Source organism: Anomaloglossus baeobatrachus, chromosome 1 (genome assembly GCF_048569485.1).
Source record: "Anomaloglossus baeobatrachus isolate aAnoBae1 chromosome 1, aAnoBae1.hap1, whole genome shotgun sequence".
Taxonomy (NCBI): domain Eukaryota; kingdom Metazoa; phylum Chordata; class Amphibia; order Anura; family Aromobatidae; genus Anomaloglossus; species Anomaloglossus baeobatrachus.
The window spans coordinates 952536905-952557231 of record NC_134353.1 but is presented as its reverse complement, the minus strand read 5'-3'; the positions used below and the strand labels follow the sequence as shown (position 1 = coordinate 952557231).

At 49.1% G+C, this 20327-nt stretch overlaps 1 protein-coding gene across 1 annotated transcript in view; it reads right to left on the bottom strand.

Annotated features, from left to right (window-relative positions):
* Nucleotides 1-15068: 15068 nt before the first annotated feature.
* LOC142257014 (uncharacterized) overlaps nucleotides 15069-20327 on the bottom strand; it is a 64302-nt gene continuing 59043 nt past the window's right edge. The window contains exon 7 of the mRNA XM_075329065.1: nucleotides 15069-18585. Coding sequence (XP_075185180.1) covers nucleotides 16643-18585 — 1943 coding nt within the window. The 3' untranslated portion in view covers nucleotides 15069-16642. The remainder of the gene's footprint in view (nucleotides 18586-20327) is intronic.

Below are 20327 nucleotides of genomic sequence, written 5' to 3'. Positions count from 1 at the left end.
CCTCTTCCCAGCCTCCCCAGCATCAGCCTCCCTCTTCCCAGCCTCCCCCAGCATCAGCCACCCTCTTCCCAGTCTCCCCCAGCATCAGCCACCCTCCTCCCAGCCTTCCCCAGCATCAGCCACCCTCCTCCCAGCCTCCCCAGCATCAGCCACCCTCCTCCCAGCCTCCCCCAGCATCAGCCTCCCAGCCTCCCCCAGCATCAGCCTCCCGCCTCCCCCAGCATCAGCCTCCCTCTTCCCAGCCTCCCCCAGCATCAGCCACCCTCTTCCCAGCCTCCCCCAGCATCAGCCACCCTCCTCCCAGCCTCCCCCAGCATCAGCCACCCTCCTCCCAGCCTCCCCCAGCATCAGCCACCCTCCTCCCAGCCTCCCCAGCATCAGCCTCCCAGCCTCCCCCAGCATCAGCCTCCCGCCTCCCAGCCTTTCCCAGCATCAGCCTCCCTCAGCATCAGCCTCCCTCCTCATCAGCCTCCCTCCTCCAAGCCTCCCCCTCCCAGCCTCCCCCAGCATAAGCCTCCCTCCTCCCAGCCTCCCTCAGCATCAGCCTCCCGCCCCCCAACCTCCCCCAGCATCAGCCTCCCTCAGCATCAGCCTCCCTCCTCATCAGCCTCTCTTCTCCAAGCCTCCCCCTCCCAGCCTCCCCCAGCATCAGCCTCCCTCCTCCCAGCCTCCCTCAGCATCAGCCTCCCTCCTCCAAGCCTGACCTTCCCCCTCCCAGCCTCCCCCAGCATCAGCCTCCCTCCTCCTAGCCTCCCCAGCCTCAGCCTCCCTCCTCCCAGCCTCCCCCAGCCTCAGCCTCCCTCCTCCCAGCCTCAGCCTCCCTCCTGCCTCCCCCAGCCTCAGCCTCCCTCCTCCCAGCCTCCCTCCTCCCAGCCTCCCCCAGCCTCAGCCTCCCTCCTCCCAGCCTCCCCCAGCATCAGCCTCCCTCCTCCCAGCCTCCCCCAGCATCAGCCTCCCTCCTCCCAGCCTCCCCCAGCATCAGCCTCCCTCCTCCCTCAGCATCAGCCTCCCTCAGCCTCCCTCCTCCAAGTCTCCCTCAGCATCAGCTTCCCTCCTCCAAGCCTCCCCCTCCCAGCCTCCCCCAGCATCAGCCTCCCTCAGCATCAGCCTCCCCCTCCCAGCCTCCCCCAGAATCAGCCTCTCTCCTCCCAGCCTCCCCCAGCATCTGCCTCTCTCCTCCCAGCCTCAGCCTCTCTCTCCCCCCCCAGCCTCAGCCCCCTCCCCCGCAGCCTCCCTCTCCCCCCAGCATCAGCCTCTCTCCTCTCAGCCTCTCTCTCCCCCCAGCCTCAGCCTCTCTCTCCCCCCAGCCTCCCCCCTAGCTTCAGCCTCTCTCTCCCCCCAGCCTCAGCCTCTCTCTCCCCCCAGCCTCCCCCCCAGCCTTAGCTTCTCTCCCCCCAGCCTCCCCCCCAGCCTCAGCCTCTCTCCCCCCAGCCTCAGCCTCTCTCTCCCCCCAGCCTCAGCCTCTCTTCCCAGCCTCCCCCCAGCCTCAGCCTCTCTCTCTTCCCAGCCTCCCCCCAGCCTAAGCCTCTCTCTCTTCCCAGCCTCAGCCTCTCTCTCTCTTCCCAGCCTCCCCCCAGCCTCAGCCTCTTTCTCTTCCCAGCCTCTCTCTTCCCAGCCTCCCCCCAACCTCAGCCTCTTTCTCTTCCCAGCCTCTCTCTCTTCCCAGCCTCCCCCCAGCCTCAGCCTCTCTCTTTCCAGCCTCTCTCTCTTCCCAGCCTCCCCCCAGCCTCAGCCTCTCTCTTCCCAGCCTCTCTCTCTTCCCAGCCTCCCCCCAGCCTCAGCCTCTCTCTTCCCAGCCTCCCCCCAGTCTGTCTCTCTCTCTTCCCAGCCTCAGCCTTTCTCTCTCTTCCCAGCCTCCCACCAGCCTCAGCCTCTCTCTCTTCCCAGCCTCTCTCTCTTCCCAGCCTCCCCCAGCCTCCGCCTCTCTTCCCAGCCTCAGCCTCTCTCTTCCCAGCCTCCCCCCAGCCTCTCTCTTCCCAGCCTCCCCCCAGCCTCAGCCTCCCTCTTCCCAGCCTCCCCCCAGCCTCAGCCTCTCTCTTCCCAGCCTCCCCTCAGCCTCTCTCTTCCCAGCCTCCCCCCAGCCTCAGACTCTCTCTCTTCCCAGCCTCCCCCCAGCCTCAGCCTCTCTCTCTTCCCAGCCTCCCCCCAGCCTCAGCCTCTCTCTCTTCCCAGCCTCCCCCCCAGCCTCTCTCTCTTCCCAGCCTCCCCCCAGCCTCTCTCTCTTCCCAGCCTCCCCCAGCCTCAGCCTCTCTCCCCCCAGCCTCCCCTTGCATGATTATAGTGGACAAAAAGAGGCATCGCAACGATCATCAACTAACCTGTAAGGTGCCCATACATTCTAGGCTCTGCCTTGCCTGCTCTGGCTGGCTCCTCTTCTGGCTGGCTCCAGCTTCAGACGCGTCCTCCTCCGCGGCGTGTGTCGTCTGCAGCATTGGACGCTGCAGCACGGGGCAGTGAGCTGATTGTCGCGCCCCGCGCGCCTCTGACCCCGGAAGTGCAGGCGATGGAACTTCCGGGGTTAATCAGCTCACTATGCCTGGCGCCCGCCATATATTTAAATAGACAGAAGTGCGCCTCTCCTCCCTCTCACCCCCCCCCCCCCCCCCCCCCGAACACAGCCGAGTGTAATGGAGGGAGGGACGGGGGGCGGGGATGTAAAAAAAAAAAAAAAAAATTTTTTTTTTGCTGCCAGAAAGTGCCGCCCCCCGCAACGTACCGCCCTAGGCATGGGACCACGGGTGCCTAGTGGCAAATACGGCCCTGACTATGTCACCTTGTAATGTGTCTCTCAGGACTATTGTTTTTGGGCAAGGTGTATTTATAAACCCCCCTCCCTCCTGGGATTTGGATCTAATGTGTGTATATTACATTCATAGTTGCCTATATTGCATATGTTTGTACATAGCAGCATGTATGTGTATGTCTACTATGAACTGCCATATCTAAAATTTCTTATGACTTCATTGCGGGTGAGGAACTGGCATTGTGACCGTTTTCCTGTCCTTTCTTTTATATCTACAGTATATATGTCCTATTTTTATAAATATTTAGTAATGATTACAATTATTCGTGCCTTTAAATCTCCTTTTCTCTTGGATTCTTATTTGTTTTTGGAGAGTGCTTACCCTCCATTTTTTGTTTTCTTTGGTACCATCATGAATTCCTGTGGGACAGTAATTTAAACAGTGGTAGTTTTCATTTGCATGCCTTGCTGTGTGTAGAGCTATGACACTGTGAGGAAAGAGTTAACTTAAAATTGAATAGATGGACATTCATGCTGCCTTGCAAGGTGCACAAACAAGCCCAGCTAGGCTCAGACGCTGAAAGCGGATTCAAGGACTCTGAATGTTATCTCTTGCCAGAGATAAGACTTGTGTTTAGCCGAGGATAAATGTTTTGCCGAGGAACAAGACTTTCGCTTACCGAGAAGTGAAACTCATTTATGCTTTGCAGAGAAACGAAAGTTATGGCTTTGTACACGACATAGCTACGCCCCTATTAGGTTGATAAACCCTGTATGTGAAAATAAATTAGCAGTCTTCGGAGCGCACATTCCTTTGCCTTATGTGCAGATATCAGCATCTGTCTGTATCTCATTGGGGTTGAGGGAAGCTGAGGGGGGGCCCGGGACTCCCTCCGCATTTGGTCATCGTTGGCAACAGTTGTGACCTATTGGTCAACTTAACAACACCATATACTGCCTTGCATTACTCAACCAAAAAGAAGGGAATTTTGTTTACTTACCGTAAATTCCTTTTCTTCTAGCTCCAATTGGGAGACCCAGACAGTGGGTGTATAGCTACTGCCTCTGGAGGCCGCACAAAGAACTACACTTAAAAGTGTAAGGCCCCTCCCCTTCTGGCTATACACCCTCCCGTAGGAGTACGGATTCCTCAGTTTTAGTACCAAAGCAAGAAGGAGGAAAGCCAATAATAGTTTCAAAAACAAATTCAATCCGATAACAAGATCGGAGAACTTAAGAAACAACATGAACAACATGTGCACCCGAAAAACGAAACCCTAAGAACAAATAGGGCGGGTGCTGGGTCTCCCAATTGGAGCTAGAAGAAAAGGAATTTACGGTAAGTAAACAAAATTCCCTTCTTCTTTTTCGCTCCTAATTGGGAGACCCAGACAGTGGGACGTCCAAAAGCAGTCCCTGGGTGGGTAAAAAGATACCACATGAACGGGCTGTCAGACAGCCTCTTCCTACAGGTGGGCCACCGCCGCCTGAAGGACCTGTCTACCTAGGCTGGCATCTGCCGAAGCGTAGGTATGCACTTGATAGTGCTTGGTAAACGTGTGCAGACTCGACCAGGTAGCCGCCTGGCACACTTGCTGAGCCGTAGCCTGATGCCGCAATGCCCAGGACGCACCCACGGCTCTGGTAGAATGGGCCTTCAGTCCAGATGGAATCGGAAGCCCAGCAGAACGGTATGTGTGAAGAATTGGTTCCTTGATCCACCGCGCCAGGGTGGATTTGGAAGCTTGCGATCCCTTATGCTGACCAGCGACTAGGACAAAGAGCGCATCAGAACGGCGTAGAGGCGCCGTGCGAGAAATGTAAATCCTGAGTGCTCTCACCAGGTCCAACAGATGTAAACCTTTTTCAAATTGGTGAACTGGATGCGGACACAAAGATGGCAAAGTGATATCCTGATTGAGATGAAAGGAAGAAACCACCTTGGGAGAAAACTCTGGAATTGGACGCAGTACTACCTTGTCTTGGTGAAACACCAGGAAGGGAGATTTGCAAGATAACGCCGCTAGCTCGGACACTCTTCGAAGAGACGTGACCGCCACAAGAAAAACTACCTTTTGTGAAAGCCGAGAAAGGGGAACCTCTTTCAAAGGCTCGAAAGGCGGCTTCTGGAGAGCAAGGAGAACCTTGTTCAGATCCCAGGGTTCTAATGGCCGTCTGTAAGGAGGAACGATATGACAAACTCCTTGGAGAAACGTGCGTACTTTAGAAAGCCGTGCCAAGCGTTTCTGAAAGAATACGGATAGTGCGGAGACTTGACCCTTAAGCGAGCTAAGCGACAAACCTTTTTCCAACCCAGACTGCAGGAAGGAAAGAAAAATTGGCAATGCAAATGGCCAGGGAGAAAACCCTTGAGCCAAACACCACGCTAAGAAAATCTTCCACGTCCTGTGATAGATCTTAGCAGAGGATGGTTTTCTAGCTTGTCTCATTGTGGCAACAACTCCCTGAGATAAACCTGAGGCCGCTAGGATCCAGGACTCAATGGCCACACAGTCAGGTTCAGGGCCGCAGAATTCAGATGGAAAAAAGGCCCTTGAGACAGCAAATCTGGACGGTTTGGTAGTGTCCACGGTTGGCCTACCGTGAGATGCCACAGATCCGGGTACCACGACCTTCTTGGCCAATCTGGAGCGACGAGTATGGCTCGATGGCAGTCGGACTTGATTTTCCGGAGAACTCTGGGTAACAATGCTAGAGGTGGGAACACATAGGGGAGTCGGAATTGCGACCAATCCTGAACCAAGGCGTCTGCCGCCAGCGCTCGGTGATCGTGAGACCGTGCCATGAAAACTGGGACCTTGTTGTTGTGCCGTGACGCCATCAGATCGACGTCCGGCGTCCCCCAGCGGCAACAGATCTGCTGAAACACTTCCGGGTGAAGGGACCATTCTCCTGCGTCCATGCCCTGGCGACTGAGAAAGTCTGCTTCCCAGTTTTCCACGCCTGGGATGTGAACTGCGGATATGGTGGACGCTCTGCTTTCCACCCACGTCAAAATCCGCTGGACTTCTTGAAAAGCTTGGCGGCTGCGTGTTCCCCCTTGGTGGTTGATGTACGCCACCGCCGTGGAATTGTCCGACTGAATCCGAATCTGCTTGCCTTCCAGCCATTGTTGGAAGGCTCGCAGGGCAAGATAGATTGCTCTGATTTCCAGAACATTGATCTGCAGGGTGGACTCTTCCTGAGTCCACGTCCCCTGAGCCCTGTGGTGGAGAAACACCGCTCCCCACCCTGAAAGGCTGGCATCTGTCGTGACCACTGCCCAGGACGGGGGAAGGAACGACTTTCCCTGTGACAATGAGTTGGGGAGAAGCCACCAACGTAGAGAGTCCTTGGCAGTCTGAGAGAGGGAGACAGTCCTGTCGAGGGACGTCGATTTCCCATCCCATTGGCGTAGAATGTCCCATTGGAGAGGGCGCAGATGAAACTGCGCGAACGGGACTGCCTCCATTGCTGCTACCATCTTTCCTAGGAAATGCATGAGGCGCCTCAGTGAGTGCGACTGGCTCTGAAGGAGAGATTGCACTCCAGTCCGTAGCGAGCACTGCTTGTCCAGTGGAAGCCTCACTATCGCTGATAGAGTATGAAACTCCATGCCAAGATAAGTTAGAGATTGGGTCGGGGTTAGATGAGACTTTGGAAAGTTGATAATCCACCCGAAAGTCTGGAGAGTGTCTAGCGCCACCTTCAGACTGTGTTGGCATGCCTCTTGAGAGGGTGCCTTTATAAGCAGGTCGTCTAGATACGGGATAACCGAGTGACCCTGCGAGTGCAGAACAGCTACTACTGCTGCCATGACTTTGGTGAAGACCCGGGGGGCTGTTGCCAGACCGAAAGGTAACGCTACGAACTGTAGGTGCTCGTCGTGTATGACGAAGCGTAGGAAACGCTGATGCTCTGGTGCAATCGGCACGTGGAGATACGCATCCTTGATATCTATTGATGCTAGAAAATCTCCTTGAGACATTGAGGCTATGACGGAGCGTAGGGATTCCATCCGGAACCTCCTGACTTTTACGTGTCTGTTGAGCAACTTTAGATCCAGGACGGGTCGATACGATCCGTCCTTTTTTGGGACCACAAACAGATTGGAGTAAAAACCGTGACCTTGTTCCTGAAGAGGGACGGAGGTCACCACTCCTTCCGCCTTTAGAGCGGCCACCGCCTGCAACAGAGCATCGGCTCGGTCTGGTGGTGGAGAAGTTCTGAAGAAACGAGTTGGCGGACGAGAACTGAACTCTATCCTGTACCCGTGAGACAGAATATCTCTCACCCAACGGTCTTTGACGCTTGCCAGCCAAGTGTCGCCAAAGTGGGACAGCCTCCCACCGACCGCGGGTGTGGGAATCGGAGACCGCAAGTCAGGAGGACGCCGTCTTGGCAACGGTTCCTCCGGCTGGCCTTTTTGGGCGTGACTGAGACCTCCAAGAATCTGAGCGTCTCTGGTCTTTTTGAGTCTTTTTTGACGCGGCGAATTGGGACCTGCCCGGTCCTCGAAAGGACCGATAACCAGACTGACCCCTCCTCTGTTGGGGTTTGTTTTGTCTGTGTTGCGGTAAGGAAGAGTCCTTACCCTTGGAGTGTTTGATGATTTCATCCAAACGCTCTCCAAACAATCGGTCACGAGAAAAAGGCAAATTAGTTAAGCACTTCTTGGAATGAGAATCTGCTTTCCAATGTCTCAACCACAGGGCCCTACGCAAAACAACGGAGTTGGCTGACGCCACTGCCGTGCGGCTTGTAGCGTCAAGAACAGCATTAATCGCGTACGACGCGAATGCCGTCATTTGCGAGGTCAATGGTGCTACCTGCGGGGCAAAGGCACGTGTGACTGAGTCAACTCGCGCAAGCCCGGCCGTGATAGCTTGGAGTGCCCATACGGCCGCAAAAGAAGGCGCTAATGACGCTCCAATCGCTTCATAGATGGATTTCAGCCAGAGCTCCATCTGCCTGTCAGTGGCATCTTTAAGTGCCGCTCCATCTTCAACTGCAACCAAGGATCTAGCTGCAAGCCTGGAAATTGGAGGATCCACTTTTGGACACTGGGTCCAACCCTTGACCACTTCAGTGGGAAAAGGATAGCGTGTATCTTTAAGCCGTTTAGGAAAACGCCTTTCAGGATAAGCGTGGGGTTTCTGGATTGCGTCTCTAAAGTCAGCGTGGTCCAGAAAAGTGCTTAATGTACGCTTAGGGTATCTGAAATGGATTCTCTCGTGCTGCGAAGCTGACTCCTCTACCAGAGGAGCTGGTGGGGAAATATTTAACATCTTATTGATGTTAAATATAAGATCATTAACTATGGCGTCACCATCTGGTGTATCTAGATTGAGAGCGGTCCCAGGATCAGAATCCTGATCAGTTACGTCCGCCTCATCACCCATAGATTCATCTCGCTGGGATCCTGACCATTGAGATGAATGTGAAGGCCCGTCATAGCGAGCCCGCTTAGGCTGCCCGGGGCCATCGTCCGAGTCAGAGTCTTCACCCTGAGGTGTATGTGCCCGTCCCGGAGCTTGGAGGTAATTGAGCTGAGGGGGACCAGGGGGCAATGATTGCACAGTGTCCGTGGCCTGAAGTACAGGCCTAGCTCGCAATGTGTCAAGAATTTGTGACATAGTGAGAGACATTCTGTCAGCAAAAGCTGCAAACTCAGTTCCTGTCACCTGGACAGCATTCACAGGTGGTACACCCTGGGACACGTCCAGCAGAGGTCCCGACTGTGCAAGTGCCGCAGGGGCCGAGCACTGCACACAATGGGGGTCCGTGGAGCCTGCCGGTAGAAAAGTCCCACATGCGGTGCAGGAAGCATATAATGTCTGTGCCTTGGCACCCTTGCGTTTTCCGGACGACATGCTGCTGGCTCTCTGCAATGTGAGAGAGTCTATAGCCAAAGGGCAACCAGCGCTATGCAACACAAAGTATTTGTAGCAACACAATACTAAAAATACTACTGTCACAAGAGGGGGTGAGCCCTGAGGGCTGCTTACCGCCCGCTGAATAGCGGGTAAGAGGCGCAGAATTCCTTGTCTGGGTCTCCCCGGCTCCCCTCTGCAGCTCAGCGTGTCAGCAGGAATGGCTGCCGGCGTCTGTGGAGAGGGGCGGTCCGTGGGAGGTTCCAAACAAAAGTGCGGGAACAGTGTCCCCTCTGTGCCGACTGTGAGGGCTGGAGTATGTAAAAAAGACTCCAGCCCTCAGCGCTGATGCCTTGGCCAGCGTCCCGCCCCTCTCCTGACTGGCAGGTCTGGGGGCGGGAACGAACGGAAGCAGGCCGCAAAAGCCGGGGACTCGAGTTATCAGCGCGGCCGCCGTAAAAGCGCGGGCCGCGCTGAAGTCCCCGGCGCACCACAAGTGCCAGCCGCCCCAGCGGCCGGCGCGACCGATTCCTCGAAGTGGCCGGCGTCCCGCCCCTCTCCTGACTGGCAGGTCTGGGGGCGGGAACGAACGGAAGCAGGCCGCAAAAGCCGGGGACTCTAGTTATCAGCGCGGCCGCCGTAAAAGCGCAGGCCGCGCTGAAGTCCCCGGCGCACTACAAGTGCCAGCCGCGCCGCAGTTCCAGCGGCCGGCGCGACCGATTCCCATAAGTGTGCCTGCTTCAGCGAAGCTGAATGAGGCCATGGCACAAGCGCCGCAGCGCTGATGTCCCCCGGCGCACTACAACACCCAGCATGCTGTGGTGTGAGCGCCAAATGCACGGGGACACAGAGTACCTTGAGGAAGCAGGGCCATGTCCCTGATGTACTCCGCTCCATCCAGCATCTTCTCCAGGGGCTGTAGATGGAGCACGGTCTCAGTGCCTGGAGACCGGTAAATCCCACTTCACCCAGAGCCTTGTAAAAAGGGATGGGGAAGGAATCAGCATGTGGGCTCCTGCCGCCGTACCCGCAATGGGTACCTCAACCTTACAAACACCTCCGACATACAGTGGGGTGAGAAGGGAGCATGCTGGGAGTCTGTATAGACCCTCTTTTCTTCCATCCGACATAGTCAGCAGCTGCTGCTGACTAAAAACAATGGAGCAATGCGTGCGTGTCTGACCTCCTGCGCACAAAGCTAAAACTGAGGAATCCGTACTCCTACGGGAGGGTGTATAGCCAGAAGGGGAGGGGCCTTACACTTTTAAGTGTAGTTCTTTGTGCGGCCTCCAGAGGCAGTAGCTATACACCCACTGTCTGGGTCTCCCAATTAGGAGCGAAAAAGAAATGGTTGTTTCCTATGAGAGAATTGTTAAAACAGCCAGTGTAAGAATCGGTGCCCTGCTGAAAGTGCAGAGTTGCCATCTGAGGAGCATGGGCATCTGTTGTCAACGTCACCCCCTTGAAAACGAGCAAAAGAGTTGGAATCTCAACAAGTCAGGACCTGTCACTTCTGGTTTTTGACCAGTCTTTTGGATGGGATTCTGTGGCCCATCTCTCCTTAAATTGGGTGCTGTGTGGTGCATATCAAACAATGAGCTGTGAGGGTAAACAGGCTGGTTTGGGTCTCTTTTACAATTCAGTGGTCTGTGGGGGAACTCAGTAATTTTTGGCTGTGGGCTGCACTTGGAATACAGGCTATATATAATATACATTATTTGATTACCTTGTTGCTGGGTGGGTAAACAATATTTCATGTCTGCCTACTTTGAAAAATAGTTTTTTCTCAAGAAATGCTTTGTATTCTCAGGTGTGAGATACCACCAGGGGGAGCTGGTACTCCAGCAAGATGTAATGCCTCTAAGTGTAGTTAGACGCTTACCCACTAGAGGTCACTAGCGTAATCTTGGAGCCTCAATAGAATGGTCAGTCAAGCCGATGTCATTGTCGGGAGGTAACAGAGGTACAAAAGAATAAACAGAGCCGCAGTCACGGAAGCCAGGAGGTATCGTCAGGAGCCGGAGGGGAACAGAGTCGTAATCAGATAACAAGCCGAGGTCGGAAAGCCAGGAGGTATCATCAGGAGCAGGAATGGAGCAGTACCATAGTGAAAGAGCAAGCCGAGGTCGGGAACCTGGAGAACACATGGGAAGGGAGGAGGGAGCAGAGACGGGACAATAAAGCAGGGTGCAGGTCAGGGAAACAGGGAGGACAGGAGGGACGAAGGTCAGGGAATGGAGTACTGGGTAGTGGGCAGGATCAGAGCAGACTTAATTACCAGAGGTGTACACTGCAGAGAAAGAACTATCACTGGCAGCGTGCAGAGGGAATAGTTTCCAGATAAGGCAGCATGATCCCAGAATGAGGCCCGATAGAACAGGCTCCTCCCATAGGACCTAACCCTGGAGAATGCAGACAGCAAAACACATACAATAGCTCTGCACCAGCAGAGCCATAAGTGGATCGTGACACTGGGAATGCCAATCAAGAGGATTAGTGAGATGGCTGTGACTGTCAGTAGCAAAACTATCTGCCATAACTCCGGCTCCATCACTAATCCGACTACAAGGTTTTAAATGCAGCAGGTGGAGTCTACACTACTGGAGCTGGCCTGCCCCATGTACTTACAGTTCTTTCACTTTGGTTTGAAACTGCTGCACTCTTAAGGGGGCTTTACACGCTACGACATCGCTAATGCGAACTCGTTGGGGTCACGGAATTTGTGACGCACATCCGGCTGCATTAGCGATACCGTTGTGTGTGACACCTATGAGCGAATTTGCATCGTTGCAAAAAAGTGCAAAATCGCTCATCGGTGACATGGGGGTCCATTCTCAAAAATCGTTACTGCAGCAGTAACGAGGTTGTTCCTCATACCTGCGGCAGCACACATCGCTCCGTGTGACGCCGCAGGAACGAGGAAGCTCTCCTTACCTGCCTCCCGGCCGCTATGCTGAAGGAAGGAGGGGGGCGGGATGTTATGTCCCGCTCAGCTCTGCCCCTCCGCTGCTATTGGGCGGCCGCTCAGTGACGTCGCTGTGACGCCGCACGGACCGCCCCCTTAGAAAGAAGGCGGTTCGCCGGTCACAGCGACGTCGCCGGGCAGGTAAGTATGTGTGACGGGTCTGGGCGATGTTGTGCGGCACGGGCAGCGATTTGCCCGTGTCGCGCAACAGATGGGGGCGGGTACCCACACTAGTGATATCGGGACCGATATCACAGTGTGTAAAGCCCGCTTTAATCATGACCCCATGAGCGAAAACAAAAAATGAACTCTGAATGCTATTGCATTATTCCTAGACTGGCAGGAGCAAATCTAGCTGGCAGACCACCGGCTCAATCACAAATCCAACAACGACATTTTCAACTGCAGCAACTAGACTGCGCACCACTGGAGACAAAAATTGGTTTGTGTGGGAACTGTTAAAACAGACAGAGTTAGAATTGGTGCCCTGCTGAAAGCACAGAGTTAGCACCTGAGGAGCATGGGCATCTTTAGTCAATATCACCCCCTTGAAAATGAGCTAAGCAGTGGCAATCTACACAAGTCAAGCACCTATCACTCCTGTTTTTTGCTGACTCTGTTGGATTGGATTCTGTGACCCATATTTGTCTTCATTGGGTGCTGTGTGATGGATCGTGGGAAATGAGAGCTCTGAGGCTCAACAGGGTAAACAGGCTGGTTTGGGGCCTTTTTTCAATTCGGTGATCTGTGGGGGAACTTGGTCAGTTTTGGTTGTGTGGTGAACTTGGAATACAGGCTATATAGGGGACCTTGCTTGTTAGACTATGTGCCCACGGGAGTTTGTATCTGCGGATAAATCTATTTTTAGCTGCTGTAGTAAAGCGAAATAGCTGCGGTAAACCTACGGACATTCGTGCAGCTTACCTGCAGAAGTCCCGGCCTCTATCTCCACACTCGAGGGCCGGGATTTCCACAGGTAAAACTTATGGTTTCATTTAAAAGTACAACTCGTCCCGCAAAAAACAAGCCCTCATATGGCAAGATTGATGGAAAAATAAAAACGTTACGCCTCTCGGAAGAAGGGGAGCAAAAAACAAAAACGCAAAAACGGAAAGTGCCCGGGGGCTGAAGGGGTTAAGGGCCCTTTTCTAGATTGGTGGTCTGTATAAAATCTCTTCAATTCATCACCGTGGGGATCATTGCAAAAATTTTCAGTTTCTTCGTTTACTTGTTATGTAACCATGAGTGCTATGGTGACAGAAGCCCTTTAACCCCTTCACGACCGGCCGATTTTTCGCTTTCCGTTTTTTATGCCATTCTTTTTCTGAGAGACGTAACTTTTTTATTTTTCAGTCAATTTGGTTATGTGAGGACTCATTTTTTGCGGAACGAGCTGTACTTTTTAATGAAATCATAAGTTTTACCATATAGTGTGGAAAACGGCAAAAGAATTCCAAATGCAGAAAAATTTCAAAAAAAGTGCGATAGCACTATTGTTTTTGAGATATTTTATTCACTGTGTTCACTGTATGGTGGAGAAATCAAAAGGTAGATGAAGAAATCGGGTTCAATACTGCGCTAAAACCATGAAGCCAGACGATATGATGGATACTTTTCTTTATTTAGGACAAGTCAACGCGTTTCAAAGGCATGTCCGCCTTCTTCATCAGGACAAGGAAAAAAACATAAGTATTATTATTATAGGTATTATGTTTTTTTCCTTGTCCTGATGAAGAAGGCGGACATGCCTTTGAAACGCGTTGACTTGTCCTAAATAAAGAAAAGTATCCATCATATCGTCTGGCTTCATGGTTTTAGCGCAGTATTGAACCCGATTTCTTCATCTACCTTTTGATTTCTCAACTGCATTATCAGGGCTGCTGCTTGACCAATCTCTACATTTTGCCTTCATAGGAGTTGTGCCTGTCACAACTTCCACAGGTGAGCACCTGTCCTATTCTCTATACCTGCAGTGTTTATCAGATAAGACCCTATGTGCGCTTTTCTCTCCACAGCTTTTTGATTCACTGTATGGTAAAATTGATGTGTGGGTGTGATGCCTCAGGTCAGTGCGAGTTCGTAGACACCAAACATTTATAGGTTTACTTTTATATAAGGGGTTAAAAAAAATTCGGAAGTTCGTCTGAAAAAAGTGGCGCACGTTTTACGCCATATTCCGTGACCCGTAGCGTTCTCATTTTTCGGGATCTATGGCTCAGTGACGGCTTATTTTTTGCGTCTCGAGCTGACGTTTTTAACGGTACAATTTTTGTGCAGATGCTACGTTATGATCGCCTGTTATTGCATTTTGCGCAAAAGTTGTGGCGACAAAAAGTCATTTTGGCGTTTGGAATTTTTTTGTTACTACGCCGTTTACTGATCAGATTAATTGATTTTATATTTTGATAGATCGGGCGTTTCTGAACGCGGCGATACCAAATGTGTGTATATTTTTTATTTTTTTAACCCTTTAATTTTCAATGGGGCGAAAGGGGGGTGATTTGAACTTTTAGGTTTTTTTGCTTTTTTAATTTTTTAAAACTTTTTTTTACTTTTTTTTTATTTTACTAGTCGCCCTAGGGGCTATAGCGATCAGCAATCCGATCGCTCTGCACTATCTGCTGATCACAGCTACACAGCTGTAAACAGCAGATACGTGCACTTCCTGCTTTCCTGGCCTCCGGCCAATGCGAAAGTGAAAGTGGTTCATGTCTAGCACAGGAGTCATCACATGACCCTGTGCTACCATGACAACCACCGGAAGTCACGTGATCATGTCACGTGACTTCCGGTATCGGGCGGTAAGTAAAACTTTACCGCGATTGAGTTTATAATGGCGCTGTCACATATTGACAGCGCCATTACAGGGGTTAAACGGCACGAGCAGAAAACGATTCTGCTTGTGCCTAGCAGGCACATATCTCAGCTGTGAAAATCAGCTGAGATGTGCGCCGATCGCGGCATGCTGCCGCCGGCAGACCGCGGACAGTAACGTTATGACCGCTAGGACGTAATTTTACTGCCCGCGGTCGTTAAGGAATTAAGGCATTTACATGTGCATATTTGTTTGCAGGACAATCGTCCTGCTCTTGCCTTAATTTTCTTTTCATCTGCAGCCCCCAAGCCCTTACTACGACCAATTTACAGCCCTGAGCTTTGGCTCCCTATTGAGTAGTATGCGGTTCATTGTTAGGGGTCAAGTTCACCAGCAGAACCTGATTTCTTATCTGGTCCGTCCAAGTTCGGCGAATCCGAACATTCACGGGTTCACTAATTATTACTTAGCAGTAGTATATACATATGAATTAAAAACCTATTGCAGGAAATGGAGCGCAGGTTCTCCAATGTGCTGCAAGAAAATCCTCCAGTGGGGATCCACACAGAGGAAATGCTCCACTCTCCGTCTCCAATGGCAATGTAGTAATGGGATAAGAAGGATCAATATACTAGATTTCAATAATATTTTATTAAAATTAATAAAATTCAATACCATGCATTTTGCTATGAACCGGCCTTCTTCAGGCTTGTAACTCAATTTATTTACTTTAAGGCCATGTGCGCATGCTGCGGATTTACCGTGGATTTGCTGCAGAAAATGTGTCTAACATTGCAGCAGTAAATTCCCTAGCAAAATCTATAGGTTTTAAAAAATGCTGTGCACACACTGCTTTTTTTTTATACTTGCAGATTTACTCGCGGATTTTCTGCTGAGGAATTAATGAGCAGGTCACTTCTTTTCTGCAGGTACTTGCGGTTTTGGCCAAAGATAATGGTAAAAACCCGCAGGGACCAACCTGCGGAAAATCTGCTGTAAATCCGCACCAAAAACGTAAAACCGCAAGCAGATTTTGTTGCAGTTTTGGTGCGTTTTTTTACCACAGGTGTGGGATTCTTTCAGAGGGTCCGTTTTTTTCTTAAGAAAAAGGCACTTTCTAGTGTGCACATGGCCTTATAGCGTCAAAAATTTCGCAGCTTTAGGCCCCCTTCACACGTCAGTGATTCTGGTATGAATGTGATTTTTTTTTTATACGTACCAGAATCACTGACATACGCAGACACATTATAATCAATGGTTCTGCTCACACATCAGTGATTTTTCACTGAACGTGTATCCGTGCAGAGTACACGTGTGTCCATGATTCTGCACGGAGACAAGTCCATTTTTTTCTGGCATCACTGATGACCCACGGACCACACTATGGTGTGATCCGTGTGTGATCCGTGAAAGACGCACCAGAAAAACACTGAAATATTAAATAATAAACATTTTCAACTAACCTTTCCAGCGATTCGCTGTGCAGCCTCTGCTCTCTACAGCTCCTGCCCGGCTCATGAATATTCATGAAAGCAGGAACAGCCGAAACGAAAGTAGCTGCAGAAAGCGGTGGGCGGACGCTGCAGAGCCGAGGAGTTCAGCACCATGGGCAGCAGGAGCGAAGGCAGGTGAGTAATGTCCATTTCCAAGCACGGATCACGGATTGCACATGGACAACCCACGTGTGCTGTGAATCACGGAACACGGAGGGACATGTGCGTGTTTTACACGTCAGTGAAGAACGTCAATGTTTTTCACTGACGTGTGAAACAGGCCTTACAGACATTATCACCACTGTACTCCTTAGGGCTCACAATCTACATTCCCTATCAGTCTTTGGAGTGTGGGAGAAAACCAGAGAAAACACAGGCAGAACATAAGACTCCTTTGCAGCTGTTGTTCTTTTGGGGATTTGACAGAAACAATTGAAAAAAATGTCTGCTTCCTTGTTTGAATGTTTTGTGATGTCTACCAAAATATATGTTATAGACATGATTTTTCTGTGTGAGTTTTTGATGTACAATTAGATGTAACTTTTGGTGATTACACTTTCCACATACAGAACATAAAAATGGCTTCTCCCCTCTGTGAATTCTTTGATGTCTGACAAGATTTGATTTCTGGGTAAACCATTTCCCAAATTCTAAACATGAATACGGCTTTTCCCCTGTGTGAATTCTTATCTGTTCAGCCACAGTTGATTTACTGCTAGAATATTTCCCACATTCTAAACATAAAAATATCTTCTACCTTGTGTGACTTTTCATGTGTCTAACAGAAGTGAATTTGTTAACAAAGCATTTCCCACATTGTGAACAAGAAAATGGCTTCTCCCCTGTGTGAGTTCTTATATGTATAACAAGTTGTGAGTTCCGAATAAAACCTTTCCCACATTCTGAACATGAAAATGGCTTCTCCCCTGTGTGAGTTTTTATATGCATATCACACTGTGATTTCCAAATAAAACATTTCCCACAATCTGAACATGAAAATGGCTTCTCCCCTGTGTGAGTTTTTATATGCATATCAAGCTGTGATTTCCAAATAAAACCTTTCCCACATACTGAACATGAAAATGGCGTCTCCCCTGTGTGAGTTTTTATATGCATATCAAGCTGTGATTTCCAAATAAAACCTTTCCCACATACTGAACATGAAAATGGCTTCTCCCCCATGTGAGTTTTTACATGCCAATCAAGCTGCGATTTCCAAAGAAAACATTTCCCACAATCTGAACATGAAAATGGCTTCTCCCCCGTGTGAGTTTTTATATGCATATCAAGCTGCGATTTCCAAATAAAACATTTCCCACAATCTGAACATGAAAATGGCTTCTCCCCTGTGTGAGTTCTTATATGTATAACAAGCTGTGATTTCCAAATGAAACATTTCCCACATTCTGAACAAGAAAATGGCTTTTCCACCGTGTGAGTTTTTATATGGTTATCAAGGTATAGTTTCCTAGTAAAACCTTTCCCACAATCTGAACATGAAAATGGCTTCTCCCCTGTGTGAGTTCTTATATGTATAACAAGCTGTGATTTATAAATGAAACATTTCCCACATTCTGAACAAGAAAATGGCTTCTCCCCTGTGTGAGTTCTTATATGGTCATCAAGGCTTGGTTTCTGACTAAAAGCTTTCCCACATTCTGAACAAGAAAATGGCTTCTCCCCTGTGTGAGTTCTTATATGCACATCAAGCTGTGATTTGAAAATGAAACATTTCCCACATTCTGAACAAGAAAATGGCTTCTCCCCTGTGTGAGTTTTTATATGCCAATCAAGGTGTGATTTGCATCTAAAACCTTTCCCACATTCTGAGCAAGAAAATGGCTTCTCCCCCTTGTGAATTTTTATATGCATATTAAGCTGTGATTTGCCACTAAAACATTTCCCACATTCTGAACATGAAAATGGATTCTCTCCTGTGTGAGAATTTATATGCATATTAAGCTGTGATTTGCAACTAAAACATTTCCCACATTCTGAACATGAAAATGGCTTCTCTCCTGTGTGAGATTTTATATGCATATTAAGCCGTGATTTGCAACTAAAACATTTCCCACATTCTGAACATGAAAATGGCTTCTCCCCTGTATGAGTTCTTATATGCAGATCAAGGTGTGATTTGGATATAAAACCTTTCCCACATTCTGAGCAAGAAAATGGCTTTTCCCCAGTGTGAGTTTTTATATGGTCATCAAGGTTTCCTTTCCGAGTAAAACCTTTCCCACATTCTGAACAAGAAAATGGCTTCTCCCCTGTATGAGTTCTTATATGCCCATCAAGCTGTGATTTAGAAATGAAACATTTCCCACATTCTGAACAAGAAAATGGCTTCTCCCTTGTATGATTTCTTATATGCCCATCAAGCTGTGATTTAGAAATTAAACATTTCCCACATTCTGAACAAGAAAATGGCTTTTCCCCACTGTGAGTTTTTATATGGTCATCAAGTTTTGGTTTCCGAGTAAAACCTTTCCCACAGTCTGAACATGAATACGGCTTCTCCCCCGTGTGAGTTCTTAGTTGTTGATCACCCCTTGTGTGGCTTTTATTTTGCTGAACATTCTGCGTTGAATCGGGAGACTGTTTAGAAACAGATGATGGATCTTGGTTGTGAAGGGCTGAGGGTTTTTCTGGGATACTGACTTGCTCTTCAGATGTATTCTTTATACTGCCAAAATCTTAAGTCAAAACAATAAAACAGATTTGTAAATTTTATACACTATAACCTTAAAACTTGGTTTTCACTGGTAAACTCAGGCCCCTGACTGCAGTCTCGTTAAGCTGTTCAGATAGTGATGGTCTTATTACCAAAACAACTCTACCACAATACCAAAATGAAATCACATAGAAAATGAGTTAATAATATTGATTACTTCCTGACTGTCATACCTGGCACCACAAGCTCAGTGTCCATGGATGCCTTATAACTGGAATATAAAAGGAATTAGACACTTGAGTTTATGGCCTCAAAGTTCAAGTATTCTATAAAAAGAAAAGGACAGAGGACAGTGCTCCATGTGTGAATTGGCCGAGCACAGCAACCAAAATATTATCTATAGCGCTCACCACAACAAATTGTGCTAGCAGGTACAACACTGGAAATAGCCCAGGAAAATCCTCCAGAAGCTAATGCACCGACCTCCGGTCCCACCGCCCAAGGCAGAGAGCTTCTCATGGAAGGAAAGGGGGTGCAATAAGAGGACACGAGCAGTCAATCCTTACAGAATACCACTCTGCAGCCCTTTTCCTTCCATAAATCCTCTATAAGGCTAGTTTCACACTTGTGTTGTGCGGCATCCGTTACAATCTGCCGTCTTGAGGAATTACGGTAACCGTTGCAGGAATCCGTTTATTCCTCATAGGTTTCTATTAAGGGCAGATTGCAATGGATGGTCTTGTGTTGCATCCGCCCCGTGGCGAATCAGATGTTTTGTCGGTGACCTTCAGTGATCATCGGGCGGAAGGAACGCATCATGTAACTTTTTTTGCTGCTGTAAAAATCGCACTCTGCAGGATTCTGTTGGGAACCATTAAGAGGCATAATGAATGTCTATGGTGCTGGATTCCATTGCCATGCGTTTGGCGACGGATTCCACTGCAGGATTCCGTCACGTTCTAATGAGCATGCTCAGCATGTCCAGCAGAACGTTCTAGATCAGGGGTGGGCAATTAATTTTCCCATGGGGCCGCATGAGAAATTGGGATGGTTTTAGAGGGCCGGACTAATATAATTAACTCGGTTCTACATATATATATATATATATATATATATATATATATATATATATATATATATATATATATATATATATATATATATATATATATACACACACACAAACACGCATATATACTGTGCGTGTATAATATATATACACATACACACAATGTATACATACACACACAATCCCCATATACTACATCACTACACCCGCCACATACTACACCTGTAATATACATCAGTATACACTACACCTGTAATAAACTACACCTCTATATACTATACCACTATATATTACATCACTACACCCCTATATACACCTGTAATATACTACACCCCTATATACACCTGTAATATGCTACATCACTACATACTACACCTGTAATAAACTGCAGCACATCACTATATACTACACCTGTGATAACCTACATCACTACACCCCTATATACTACACTTGTATTATACTACATCACTACACCCCTATATACTACACTTGTATTATACTACATCACTACACCCCTATATACTACACTTGTATTATACTACATCACTACACCCCTATATACTACACTTGTATTATACTACATCACTACACCCCTATATACTACACTTGTATTATACTACATCCCTATATACTACACTTGTATTATACTACATCACTACACCCCTATATACTACACTTGTATTATACTACATCAC